The following is a 12,412-nucleotide window of genomic DNA, read 5'->3' as shown; positions in this document are numbered from 1 at the left end:
TAAGAAAGGGAGTAAACAAAGGTGGTCGGAAGCCAGATTCTTTTTAATATATATATATATATATATTATTGATTTTTTACAGAGAGGAATGGAGAAGGAGAGGGATAGAGAGTTAGTAACATCAATGAAAGAGAAACATCGGATTCAGCTGCCTCCTGCACACTCCCTACTGGGGATGTGCCCGCAACCAAGGTACATGCCCTTGACCGGAATTGAACCTGGGACCCTTGAGTCCGCAGGCCAACGCTCCATCCACTGAGCCAAACTGGTTAGGACGGAAGCCAGATTCTTAAGGGCTTTCACTAGTAGGCTGGCACATTTTCTCAGGCCAGTAAGGATTTTAATCAGGGGAGTAACATTTTTTTTTTTTTAGGGAAGTAACATTTTAAAATATCTATTTTAAAAACGATTGTTCAGGCTGCTCTGTGTGAGATGGATGATGGGGAGGGGATGTAGGCAGGGAGATTAGTAAGAACACTGTGTCAATGGGCAAGGAGAATTTTGCAGAAGGACTGGACTGGGGCAGTGCCAGTGAGGATGGAGAAAACAAAAAAGATAATAGAAATATTTAGGAGGCAAATCAGCAAACTGAATGTGGAGAGGAGTCTGGGAGAAAGCCCAGGTTTCTGAGATAGTGGATGTTGGGGCTGCCACAAATAGGAACACAGGAGATAAACTGCCTGGGGAGACTGACAGGTCTATCTAGCTGGGGCGGCGGCTGTGGGGAGAGAGTTTGGAAAGACTAATAGGTAGGCTGCCCTCCTGATGTGGACTTCAGGCAGAGCTCTGAGCTGCAGAGCAAGAGAGATCATTAGTTAGTGGCCAGGCGGGGGGATGGGAGGGGTGTAGCCCTGGCCGGTACTCAAGTGGTTAGAGCATTGTCCTAAAACACCAAGGCTGCCTTTGGATCTCTGATCGGAGCACATACAAGACGCAACCAATGAGTGCATAAATAAGTGGAACAACGCATCGATGTTTCTTTCTCTAAAATCAATCAATTAAACAAACAAGCACAAACATGGGAGCAAGTGAACCCTCCCAGGAGGAAGAACTGAAGGACTCCCAGCAAAAGGCTTTGGAAGTCGGCTGCACACCTTTATTCACAGAAAAAAAAAATTAGGATTGAGCCCTAAACTCCCACATTTAGGATACAGGCCGGTAAGGATTTTAAAAGAGCAGAGAAAGCGGGGTGGAGGGACAGAGGACGTGACGGGGAAGGATTCCAGGGTCGGGGAGACTGGCCGGGCCGGGGTAGGGGCCGGGGTAGCAGTGGGGACCGGGGAGCCCGGGACTCCCCCTCCTGCGGAGAGGGGGGGCTGCTCCACCGCTTCCGCCTCTTCCCTCGCCGCTCCTGCCCCACCCTCTCTGTCCCGGAAGTGGTCCGTCCGTGGCTCCGGGTGCGGGGAGCGGAACCTCGGCGCTCCCGGAAGTGGCCCATCGGCGGCGCGCCCGCCCGGGCGATACTCGCTCCTGCCGGGGCGCTGCGGCTGCTCCCGAGTCCGGGCGTCGCCATGACCAACGAGCTGGACATCTTCGTAGGGAACACGACCCTCATCGACGAGGACGTGTATCGCCTCTGGCTGGATGGTTACTCGGGTGTGTGAGGGGCCGCCTGGGGGAGCCAGTCGGGCCGGCGGTGGTTTGTGCGGGTGAAGGGGCGGAGCCTGGACTTGGACGTCTGTGAGCGGGCTGAGGAGTGAGGGGTGTGTGGAGGTCGGAGCTGGATCCCTGAAGGGGCTTTGCGGTCGGGGCGGGGCCTGATGCTCGTGCCTGCTCCCCAGTGAACGATGCGGTGGCCCTGAGGGTGCACTCAGGCATCCTGGAGCAGACGGGCGCCACGGCAGCAGTTCTGCAGAGTGACACCATGGATCACTATCGAACTTTCCACATGCTGGAGCGCCTGCTGCATGCACCGCCCAAGCTGCTGCACCAGCTCATCTTCCAGATCCCGCCCTCCCGACAGGCGCTGCTCATTGAGAGGTGGGGATGCCAGCCACTCTGGCCCTATGCCCATTTTGCAGACTGAAACCGAGGCCCAGGAAGGGACGGGACTCACCCGGACCCTGAGGAAGGGACCAAGCTCAGGCTCTGCCAGCCCCCCTGGTACCCTCCTTTATGGGAAGTCACTAGTGTCCTCTGCCTCCACGCAGGTACTATGCCTTTGATGAGGCCTTTGTGCGCGAGGTCCTGGGCAAGAAGCTGTCCAAGGGCACCAAGAAAGACCTGGATGACATCAGCACCAAAACTGGCATTTCCCTTAAAAGCTGCCGAAGACAGGTGGGCACTGCAGCCTCCTCCTCACCAACACCACATTCCATCCGTAGTCCACCCCTTTGGCCACTGTCCCACCTCCAACCTCCTCCTCCACTTCTGATTGTGGCAGCAGCTTCATACCCAGTCTCCTCTCCCCTGTTTTTGTCATCTCAGAACAATCCCCTGCTCTTCAGCCAGAGTGACCGTTCAGAATCCCAGGTCTGACTGTAGCTTTCTTCTGCCCATAAGCTTGCATTGGCTCCTACTCCCTTCTGGATAGGAGCACTCTCTGGCCTTGCCCTTCATACTCTCCTGAGATCTGGTCCCTGCCAGCGTCTAGGCTTGCAGGTCCCCAGTGTCCAGCTTTCTTTTGCTTGTGCTGCTCCTACCTGGAGGGTACAGTTCTTGGCCCTGTCTACTTGCGATCCAAGGCAGAGTCAGATGCCACCTTCTTCACATGCTTTCTGGTGGTGCCAAGGAGAAGTAACTCTTCTTCTGGAACGTTAAGTGTCTTTCCTCTGCATTTCCTGTGAACTCCCTGTATACAGCTTAGCATTTGCTCATTTTTTTACTTTCTGGGCACAAGCTGGAGAAGAACTGGAGCGCGTGGTGCTGAAAAGTAGGAGTGAATGCAGTGGTAGGAGTGAGTAAAGGTTTATCTGAGTCAAGATGGCAAAAGCTAATAGACATTTGTTGAATTGATAACTTTTTGAAGGAATAACAGATCAGCATCTGTTGCCTGAATAGATAGGTGAGGGATCGTGTTCAATAAACAATTTATTGGGTGAGCAACCTCTGACCAGTCCTTGCTCCCCTGACTTCCCTGCAGTTCGACAACTTTAAGCGAGTCTTCAAGGTGGTGGAGGAAATGCGGGGCTCCCTGGTCGATAACATCCAGCAACACTTCCTTCTCTCTGATCGGTTGGCCAGGTGAGAGACCAGGCGAGGAGCCGTTCATCTCCCCCATTCTGCACAGTCCTTCCCGGGGCCCAGAGTCTGGTCCACCTCCCCCACCCCCCAACCCACTTGACCTCCTGGCTGTGTGTGGGGATGGTTATCTCATTCCTGGTCTGTAAATTGGATCAGACTGGCCTGGGTTCAAATCCCAGCCCGCCATTCACCAATTAATCGGACTGTTGAGGTGTCACCTGTAAAGCGATGGCACAGCTCCGGGGCGTGGGAAGTGCTCAGTAAGTGGTAACTGCTACCCTGTGGTCTCCCGCTGTATCCCTAAGGAGACCTGGGTTGAAACCTTTTCACCGATGAGGAGGCCAGAGAAGTGACTTGAAACATGTCACACGGGAGTTGGGGCAGAGAGAGGCCAGAGCTCGGATGCCTAGCAGATGTTGCAGGTGGGAGCTGCTTGCTAAGAAGGAACGTCCAGCTCTGACAGGTCTACTTCGCCCTCCCCGCAGAGACTATGCAGCCATCGTCTTTTTTGCCAACAACCGCTTTGAGACGGGGAAGAAAAAACTGCAGTATCTGAGCTTTGGCGACTTTGCCTTCTGTGCTGAGCTCATGATCCAGAACTGGACCCTAGGAGCCGTCGGTGAGGCCCCCACTGACCCAGGTGCCTGGACACCTCCCCACCCTGTCAGGGCCTGCTTCCCCACCAGCACTGTCTCCTGCAGGCCCCTAGTTCCCAGCATCCTTTCTTCTTCGGGGCCCCTCCCCAGCCATCTCTGCTCCTAGTCCCGTGTCCCCATACGCACCTTGTCTGCAGACAAAGGGCCACTACTTCTCTGTGGTCGGGCAAAGCTTTCCACCTCCCCGACACTCTGTTTTCTCTTCTGTCTTATGGGGGTGCGATGTGGGTGAGGAAGGCTTGGGTTATCAAAGGAGGGCATTTTGTCATGCCCCTCCCCCCCCAACTCCCTTCGTGGGCCTTACTCAGACTCCCAGGTGGATGACATGGATGTGGACTTAGACAAAGAGTTTCTCCAGGACTTGAAGGAGCTCAAAGTGCTGGTGGCTGACAAGGACCTTCTGGATCTGCATAAGAGGTGACTCTGGGGGGATGTCCATGGGGTGGGGCCTGAAGTGGGGGGGCCCAGGCAGCTCTAGGCTTGACCTTGTCTTCCTGCAGCCTGGTGTGCACCACCCTCCGGGGAAAGCTCAGTGTCTTCTCTGAGATGGAAGCCAACTTCAAGGTCTGTGGCCCAAGCCAGCCTGTGTCCCCTGGGCATCTTCAGCCTCCAGTGCACTGTCCCACCCGGTGACTGTTCATGCCCGAGGTTGACCGGCAGGTGGCGCTGCTGTTCCCTCTGCCCACCTGTGCTGGGGGAGCCAGCTCCTAAACATTGGGGAGTTGATTGAGGGAGGTGGATAGATTTGGAGAGGGGCCTGTGGGGCAGAAGGCAGAACTCCCAGGCTCCCTGCCCCACAGAACCTATCCCGGGGGCTGGTGAATGTGGCTGCCAAGCTGACCCACAATAAGGACGTCAGAGATCTGTTTGTGGACCTGGTGGAGAAGGTGAGCTGTCCTGCCCACTGTCCACTCGCCCCCAACCTGGCCTGTGTCTGAGCTGCACCGGTGCTAGATGTTCCCTTGGGTCCACAGTTTGTGGAGCCCTGCCGCTCCGACCACTGGCCGTTGAATGATGTGCGGCTGTTCTTGAACCAGTATTCCGCATCGGTCCACTCCCTGGATGGCTTCCGGTGAGTTACCCCGGCCTCCTGGTCAGCGTGGCCTCGCCCCAGCCAGCCTCCTGCCAGGGCCTGGCCCTCCTGCAGACTCAGGGTTCCCTGTTCTGCTGCCCTGGGGTGAATGTCTTTGTGGACCAGAGTCCTGGCTTCACCTCTGAGAAGCTGTGACTTAACCTTGGGCAGGTCCCTTAACCTCTCCATGCCTCAGTTTCCTCACATGTAAGCTGGGGGTGATAATGGTGAGGCCCATAAGAATATTGTGAGGATGAAAGAGTGAAGGCACAGGGAGCACTTAGAGCAGGGCCATGGCGTGGTGGGTTGTGGTAAACCTCAGCCATTACTGTTACCATTATCATTGCAGGCACCAGGGCCTCTGGGACCGCTACATGGGCACCCTCCGTGGCTGCCTCCTGCGCCTCTATCATGACTAAGGCCCCTCCCACCACTCTACTCACACTGACAATAAAGTTGCCATGACTTTGGAGGAGCCTGTGCATGGGTAAACATAGGGTCCGTGTGTGGAGGGCGTGTACGCGTATGTATCTAAGTGTCACGGTGTATGAGGACCAGTGTGTACACTGGCCCTGCAGGGACTAGGATGTGTGCAGGAATGGTGTCTCTGCTCTCCCTCTCCATTTCCCCACCCAGCTGAGTCCACTGAGAATACAGAATCTTGTCTTTGTTTATTCAGCTCATAGCCAGAGGGTTGGGAGGATAGGAGAAGACTTTGGGGGGTGGCCAGCAAGGAGGCAGCAGGCATAGCAGGCGAGAGCGATATTGTGAGGATTCAGGGTGGGCAGACCACATGCGGCTTCTTAGCTGGTTGATCTACTCGGGCAGTAATCGGGTACTTGGTGATACCACAGGCATTGCTCCCTCGGTGCAGCCGGAAATAACCCTAGGAGGTCAGAGGACATCAGGGCCGGAAGGCGGGGAGAGGCCTGCCCTGCCCTGTCCCAGTATCACACTCACCTTTTCACCCCATTCGGCCCCCCAGGAGTTCTTCAGGATCCAGTATGGGGTGGAGTGACGATGAGAATGCCATGAGACGTTCTTTGCCTGCCTCCCCTCCACTGACTTGGTCTTACCAAAACCCACCAGCAGGACAACATGGTCCACATATTTAGGGTCACAGGTGGTTGGTGTGGCCTTGATCACACCGTTCTGGTATTTCTGCAGGGGCAGGGGCAGATGTGCTGAGTCTGGGGCCACATCCCCTGTATATTCTTCCCCCCATTCTCTTCCCTATCCCACCTGCAGTAGCTTCTTGTTGATGGTCACCGTGATGGGGCCCTCAGTGGCCAGGTACCGGGCAATTCCTGGGGGTAGAGGTGCCATCAGGCCATGCCAGCCTAGTTTCCCCTGCTCTCAGCTCATGGTTGTCTCCATCTCTCTCCCTCCCACCCCCATTCCTCCATCTCTGTCTATAGCCCCATCCGTCTGCCTCTGTCCCGGTTTGTCTATCCCTGTCATCCCTCCTCCCCCCACCCACATCCGCCTGGGTCTCCAGCCTGCCCGCACTCTGCTCGTTGTCCGACAGCATGATGAAGTCCTGGATCCAGGCCACCTTTTTGTGCTTCTTAGCCTGGCACTTGGTTCTGACCGCCCCCTGGAATGGGTAGTCCTTTTCGCTAGCCAGGCCACCTGGAAGTAAGCAAGGCCAGGAGACTCAGCCCCAGAACATCCCCACCCCGCAGCCCCCCAGAGAGGCCGGCACTCACTGTTGTTGAGGACAGTTACGAACGCGTCCCAGACGAAGCCGCCCCTGCAGCCATCCCCACAGCGGCCACAGTCGAGTAGTTCTGGTGCAAGAAGGGACAATGTGGGTGACTAAGCCCCAGGCCCCAAGCCCCCACTGGCACACGTGCCCCTCTTCCAGCCATACCCTGCACAGAGACTTCCACAGGCTGTCTGATTTTAATGCCCCACTGGGCTTCAATGTTGCCCGCGGCCGCCATGGCCCAGCAGCATGAGCAGGTTTTCTAGTGGGAAAGGAGTGGGGGATGATAAGGGATCTGGGCCTTGCCCCCCTCTCCTCTCCCTCCCACCACTGGGGCTGGACTGCGCCAGGCTGGGTGAGGCAGATACCTGGTTCTTGACAGTTGAGATGACACCGGGCGCCTTCCGCCAGTCACAGGTGGAGGGCACTGACTCCTCCCACTCATCAGATCCTACCTTTCTGTCCACATTCGGGGCCCTTCCAGCTGCCCTCTGATTCCCATACAGCTGGTCAAACTCCTCCTCTGGGGGACAGATGGGACCACCAAGATCACAATATTGACCCCTCCTCCCCATATTCTGCTTCTCCCGCTCCAGCCATCCACATCCTTGGCCATTTGAGTCCCCATAATACCCTGGGAGACACAAAGGCAAGGATGCTGAGGCTCAGAGACCCGGCTCCTTGCTGCAGTGCATTCCCCTGCACCTGCTCTCTCAGCCTTGAGCTGAGCTGGGACAGGCCTCCGGAATCCCTGTCGCTGTCCTCGGTGATTGGGGACAAGCACCCAGGCCTCTGGCCCTCGGGGTCCCTCTCTGGGGAATGAATGCCAAAGGTCCAGCCTGTCCATCTGCCAGTATTCCTGGGCAAGCTCTGCTTCCCCACCCACCACCTAGGAGCCAGGGGGTGTCCCGGTACCTGTAAGGTCACTGAATGCAGTCACCCCAAACTTGGCTGTGCCCAAGTCCTCCTCCTGCAGCCGCTGAGCCTGGGCCAGGTTTTGGGCAAAGATCTCCAAGCGGCGAGCATGCTCTGGACCAAAGACAGATGGTCTTCCTCGGCTGGCTCCCAAGCGCGTGGGGGCAGGAAGTGGCCACCTGCTGGGTGTCCTCCCACCCACCCTCACCCAGATGAGCACTGGCTCCTTCCCTGTGGCCCCTGCCAGCCCCGCTGCAGATAATCTGGGCCAAGGAAGTGGCTCCCAGCCCACTAGGGTGGGTTTTCCCAGGAGACGGGAAGGGGGCATCTCTGCCCACTGGGCGGGGGGGGGGGGGAGCCAAGTAAAGGGTCTGAAGGCAGAGTGATTCAGGGGGAGGTGGGTGGTTGGGGACGGGCTTCCTGCCACCAGGCCAAACCACCTTCACACTTCTGACCACAGGTCGGGCTGGAACGTAGCAGGGGTGGGGGAGGATGGGGTAGAGGCCCATGACAGGCTGAAAGGCACCCACAGATTACCCCCCTCAGGGAGATGAGACCCAGAGAGAGGGCAGGAACAGAGCTGGCAACTCGGTGGAGAGGGAGTCCCAACTTGAGGACAAAATGGGCATCTTCAGGTGTTTGCTGAATGAACTCGTGACTGGATGGTGGTTTCCTGCTCGCTGCCAGGAGGCGCAGGAAAGTGGCTATGGAGCCGAAGGATCCTCTGGGCAGACCCCCAACAGCCACCACCTCCCTCCAGACTCAGCCAAGAACGCCCGTGTTCAATGCGCAGGAACGACTTTCCTAACCTCAAGCCCTGCTGCCATCCCGCTGAGTGGCTTGAGCCAAGCCCAGTGCCCACCCTGAGCCTGATTTCATCATTGGTTAAATGGGAGGAGTGGGGTTGGACCAGAGACCAAGGGGTCCCATGATACCTGCTGGGTTCGAGTAACTTCGGTTATACTGGATCTGGAACAAAGTGAAGACCTCTTTCAGCTCCAGCGGCCCCGGACGTGGGTTCTGGAAGGAACCAAGGGTGGTGGGGGAGGGGGTTGGATGAGGAGTCCTTGCTGGGACTGAGCTAGGGGGTCAGCCAGGTAGTCTGTTCTATCTCCACATCAATCACCTCTCCGGCCTCCACTGCTCCCTCAGAGAAATGGGAACAAGTCAGTTGTTTCGGAGGGGGTGAGCCCCACGCATGGGGCTTGCAGAAGGAAGGGTTGGGGAGCAGGTTGCGGGCACTTACCTGGACTCTGAAGGAGTCCTTGATGCCTTGGGCTAGACCCGCCACCAACAGGACCAGGAGGCAGGAGAGATGGACGGTTAGTGCCATGTCGCTGTAGACCAGAGTGCTGGGGACAGGAAGCTGTAAGACCAAGCTGGAGGGGCTGAGAGGGCGGAGCTGGAGAAACCACTAAGGGGAAACTAGGCTGGGAGGGAGAGGCGGACCCCTCAAGCAAAAGGCATTCAGGCTTTTATCTCTACAAGGTCTGTCTACTCCCCCCTCCTTTTTTTTTCTTTTTTAATTTTTTAAAATATATTTTTTCAAAGTGATGAATAGCAAAAACCTACAACCAAGATTACTCTACCCAGCAAAGTTGTCATTCAGAATGGAAGGTCAATAAAGAGCTTCACAGATAAGAAAAAGCTAAAGGAGTTCATCACCACCAAACCAATATTATATGAAATGCTGAAAGGTATTCTTTAAGAAGTGGAAGAAGAAAAAATTAAAGATAAAAATTATGAACAACAAATACATATCTATCAACAAGTGAACCCAAAAATCAAGTGAATTAAAAATCTGAGGAACAGAATAAACTGGTGAATATAATAGAATCAGGGGCATAGGAAGGGAGTGGACTGATCATTCTCAGGGGGAAAGGGGTATGGGGGGTGCAGGAAGAGACTGGACAAAAACTGTACACCTATGGGTGAGAACAGTGGAGGAGGGGGGTAAGGGCAAAGGGTGGGGTGGGAACCAGGTGGAGGGGAGCTATGGAGGGAAAAAGGAGAAACTATTGTAATAATTTGAACAATAAAAATTTATTAAATTTTAAAGAAGTAAAAATAAAATATATTTTTTTGATTTTAGAGAGGAAGGGACACAGAGAGAGAGAAAAACATCAACGATGAGAGAGAATCATTGATCGGCTGTCTCCGCATGCTCCCTACTGGGGATTGAGCCCACAACCTAGGCATGTGCCCTTCATCAGAATCGAACCCAGGACCCTGCAGTCCAAAGGGCAATGCTCTATCCACTGAGCCAACCCAGCCAGGGCACCCTTTTTCCTTATTCAACAGAGGCTCTCAGCCCACCCTGTTTTGGGCAATTCTTAGATGGATCTGTCCTTAAGGAGACAGGTCCTAAGCGGGCAGTGGCATAAAGCCATCAGCACTGTGAAGGGTAAGCCCAGGGGACTATGGGAGCCACAGGCCCTGACAACTGGGTGTGTGGAGAGAGGGTGGTCAGTGGCCCCTGGGAAAACACTCTCGCTCATCCTACAAAGCTTAGCTCAAGGGTCACCTCCACGAAGCCTTCCCTGCTCTCATCCTCTGATGTAACCTACAGCCCCTGAGCCCCTGCCGTGCCTGAGCCCACTTGCGTCTTCCTTCCGACCACACAGAGGTGTCTGAGGCACCTGTGTCCACAGTGCCCAGGATGTGGCTCCGCACCGAGCAGGCTTGGTGTTGTTGACTGAACGATTTGTTGTCATGTTGTTGTTTCCTATGGGTTTTAAACAGGAAAGTGCAAGTGGCAGGAGCATGGCCAGGGACAGCACGTAGCGGCTCCTGCCTCCTTTCGTTCTTCATTCCTGTCACAATCTGCGTGGGGATGTGGGAGCAGAAAGATAGGAGGGCTGGCATCTCAGAGAGCAAGGCCAAGGCCTGTGAAGTCAGGTGCTGGGGAGGGGTGTTGACACCCATCACTGTGGCCTCCGTTCGAAGGGGTCCTTAGGCTGGGGCTCTCCCCTATGAGCCTCCAGGCAGGAAGCCAGGCCCCCAGAATGGAAACCAGTGCCCAAGACCAGAGACGGGGGAGAGAACTGGTTTTCTGTGGATTTATAATGATAGGAGAGGGGGGGCTGGGCTCTGGTCCTGGGATTCCTTTGTTTGTGTGCCTCACTACCTCGTTTTTTCATTCATCAGGAACCTGCCCCATGTTGCTGCACCACCCTCACTCCCACCCCAGGCAATCAGCCAAAGGACTACCCTATTTGGGAAAAAGAGCCATGCTGTCTTTATTAACATTCAGTCGACAGCCCATCCACAGAGGGGCACCTGGCTGCGTGGCTGTAGACCCCAGTCATATGCCCCAAGCTGGTCTTGGATTGTGTGTGACCTGTGACTAAGGCCCATGTGTCAGCCTCAGAGCCAGAGGTCCCAGTGTGGGCATAAAAGGGGGTGTCATAAAATCTGTCTCTGTGGTGGTGGGGCTTGTGGAAACTTGGGGGAGGAAAGACTGGGGTGTGGAGCTGGGTGACCTTCCTCATTGATTCACTTCTTCCCTCCATTGATTGTGAGCCCCACGATGCCAGGAGATTTTAGTCTTTTTTTGATTGGTGCTGTGTCCCTGGTACCTAACACAGAGCCGGGCAATGGTGGCCACACAGTGAACATTTGTTGAATGAATGGATGGATGAATGAACTTCCCCACTCACTCACTCGCACTCATCCTGCAGCTCCTGGCTGGCACCCAGTGAGGGCTGGCCCAGGGGCCCAGGGGTCTCAAGGGCTCACTGCCTGGGAGGAACTCCTGACATCAACCCAGATGAGGCTTTGTGCCCCAGTGCAGAAGGGCTGAAGGCGGGGAAGTTGTTAGGGTCACAGAGGTCGGGAGACAACTTTGAGTGGCAAGTGCACACAGGCCTAATAGTGCAGATGGAGGCTTGGGTCCAAGTTCCAGACGTCAACTGTGCAGCCAGCCATTCCCCTCCGGACCTCTGGTCCTCATCTCCAAGTGGCAGTGACGGTTCCTTTGACTGTGGGGCACCTCCCACCCTGGCTGGCAAGGAGCAGCTGTTCTAATGGTGGGTCCTTAATGCCCTACTGTGGGGCAAGGAGCCAGAGTCTTGTTTTCTCTCTTGGTTTGTTGTTGTTGTTTTTATATTTTATTAGAGCCCAGAGTCTTGGAGTCAGAAGGACTTGTGTTCAAATCCTGTCCTTAGCTCTGGCTGTGCCCGGACAAATCTTAGCCTCTCATCTGTGAGATGGGGTGATAATGGCACCCCTTCCCTGGCTTGGCAGGAGGGTACATGCTGATACTTGGAATGGTTAGATCTTGATAACCCAGCGGTAGCATTTTATTATTTTTTAAATAATGGCTCTGTTGCGATATGTAATTCACATACCATAACATTTACCCTTGTAAATTATACAATTCAGTGGTTTTTAGTGTATCTATATAATTGTGTGGTCAACACCACTATCTAATTTCAGAGCGTTCTCATCATCCCCAAAGAAACCCCGTAACTGTTAGCAGTCACTCCCCGCTATGTTCTCCCCTGGCAAACACTAATCTAGTTTGTCTCTCCGATTTGCCTATTCTGGCTGTCACATCTACAGAACATGTGGCCGTTTGTCTGGCTTCTTTCTCCTCGTATAATCCTTCCAGGGTTCGTCCATGTGGTAGCACATATCAGTTCTTTATTCCTTTTAATGGCTGAATAATATTCTATCATTTTTTATCCATTCATATACATTTTATTTATCCATTTGTAAGTCGACAGAAATTAAACTGTTTCTACGTTTTAGTTCTTATGAACAGTGTTGCTATGAACAAGGTGTACAGATTTTTTTGTGTGGACATGTTTCAGTTCCCCTGGGCATATTCCTAGGAGTGAAATTGCTGGGTCATGTAACATTTTGAGGATCTGCCAT

General features: G+C 54.5%; 2 protein-coding genes across 4 annotated transcripts; one reads left to right on the top strand and one right to left on the bottom strand.

Annotated features, from left to right (window-relative positions):
• The first annotated feature begins 1,405 nt into the window (after nucleotides 1-1,405).
• Nucleotides 1,406-5,408, top strand: FIBP (FGF1 intracellular binding protein). 3 transcript variants are annotated; one of them, XM_079789299.1, is made up of 10 exons: nucleotides 1,406-1,596; nucleotides 1,782-1,980; nucleotides 2,151-2,277; nucleotides 3,083-3,183; nucleotides 3,669-3,823; nucleotides 4,148-4,256; nucleotides 4,340-4,403; nucleotides 4,640-4,726; nucleotides 4,814-4,911; nucleotides 5,261-5,408. In XM_079789299.1, the coding sequence occupies exons 1-10, from the start codon at nucleotides 1,512-1,514 to the stop codon at nucleotides 5,328-5,330; spliced, it is 1,095 nt and encodes a 364-aa protein (XP_079645425.1). In that variant the 5' UTR covers nucleotides 1,406-1,511; the 3' UTR covers nucleotides 5,331-5,408. The 3 variants fall into 3 exon arrangements, with proteins under 3 accessions (XP_079645425.1, XP_079645427.1, XP_079645426.1); XM_079789300.1 differs by having other exon boundaries at nucleotides 1,407-1,596; nucleotides 3,669-3,802; XM_079789301.1 differs by lacking the exons at nucleotides 4,640-4,726; nucleotides 4,814-4,911; nucleotides 5,261-5,408 and having other exon boundaries at nucleotides 4,340-4,631.
• A 7-nt stretch (nucleotides 5,409-5,415) lies between these two features.
• On the bottom strand, nucleotides 5,416-9,372 carry CTSW (cathepsin W). Its single transcript, XM_079789298.1, has 10 exons — nucleotides 8,781-9,372; nucleotides 8,470-8,554; nucleotides 7,535-7,648; nucleotides 6,988-7,142; nucleotides 6,785-6,881; nucleotides 6,621-6,701; nucleotides 6,421-6,543; nucleotides 6,154-6,218; nucleotides 5,872-6,072; nucleotides 5,416-5,797 (listed from the first exon to the last, which is right to left on the bottom strand). Exons 1-10 carry the CDS (start codon nucleotides 8,865-8,867, stop codon nucleotides 5,687-5,689), a joined length of 1,119 nt encoding a protein of 372 aa, XP_079645424.1. The 5' UTR covers nucleotides 8,868-9,372; the 3' UTR covers nucleotides 5,416-5,686.
• Nucleotides 9,373-12,412: the final 3,040 nt, after the last annotated feature.

This window comes from Cnephaeus nilssonii, assembly GCF_951640355.1.
Source record: "Cnephaeus nilssonii genome assembly, chromosome: 13".
Lineage (NCBI taxonomy): Eukaryota > Metazoa > Chordata > Mammalia > Chiroptera > Vespertilionidae > Cnephaeus > Cnephaeus nilssonii.
The sequence above is the reverse complement of the archived record's forward strand: the minus strand, read 5'-3'. Positions and strand labels throughout refer to the sequence as shown.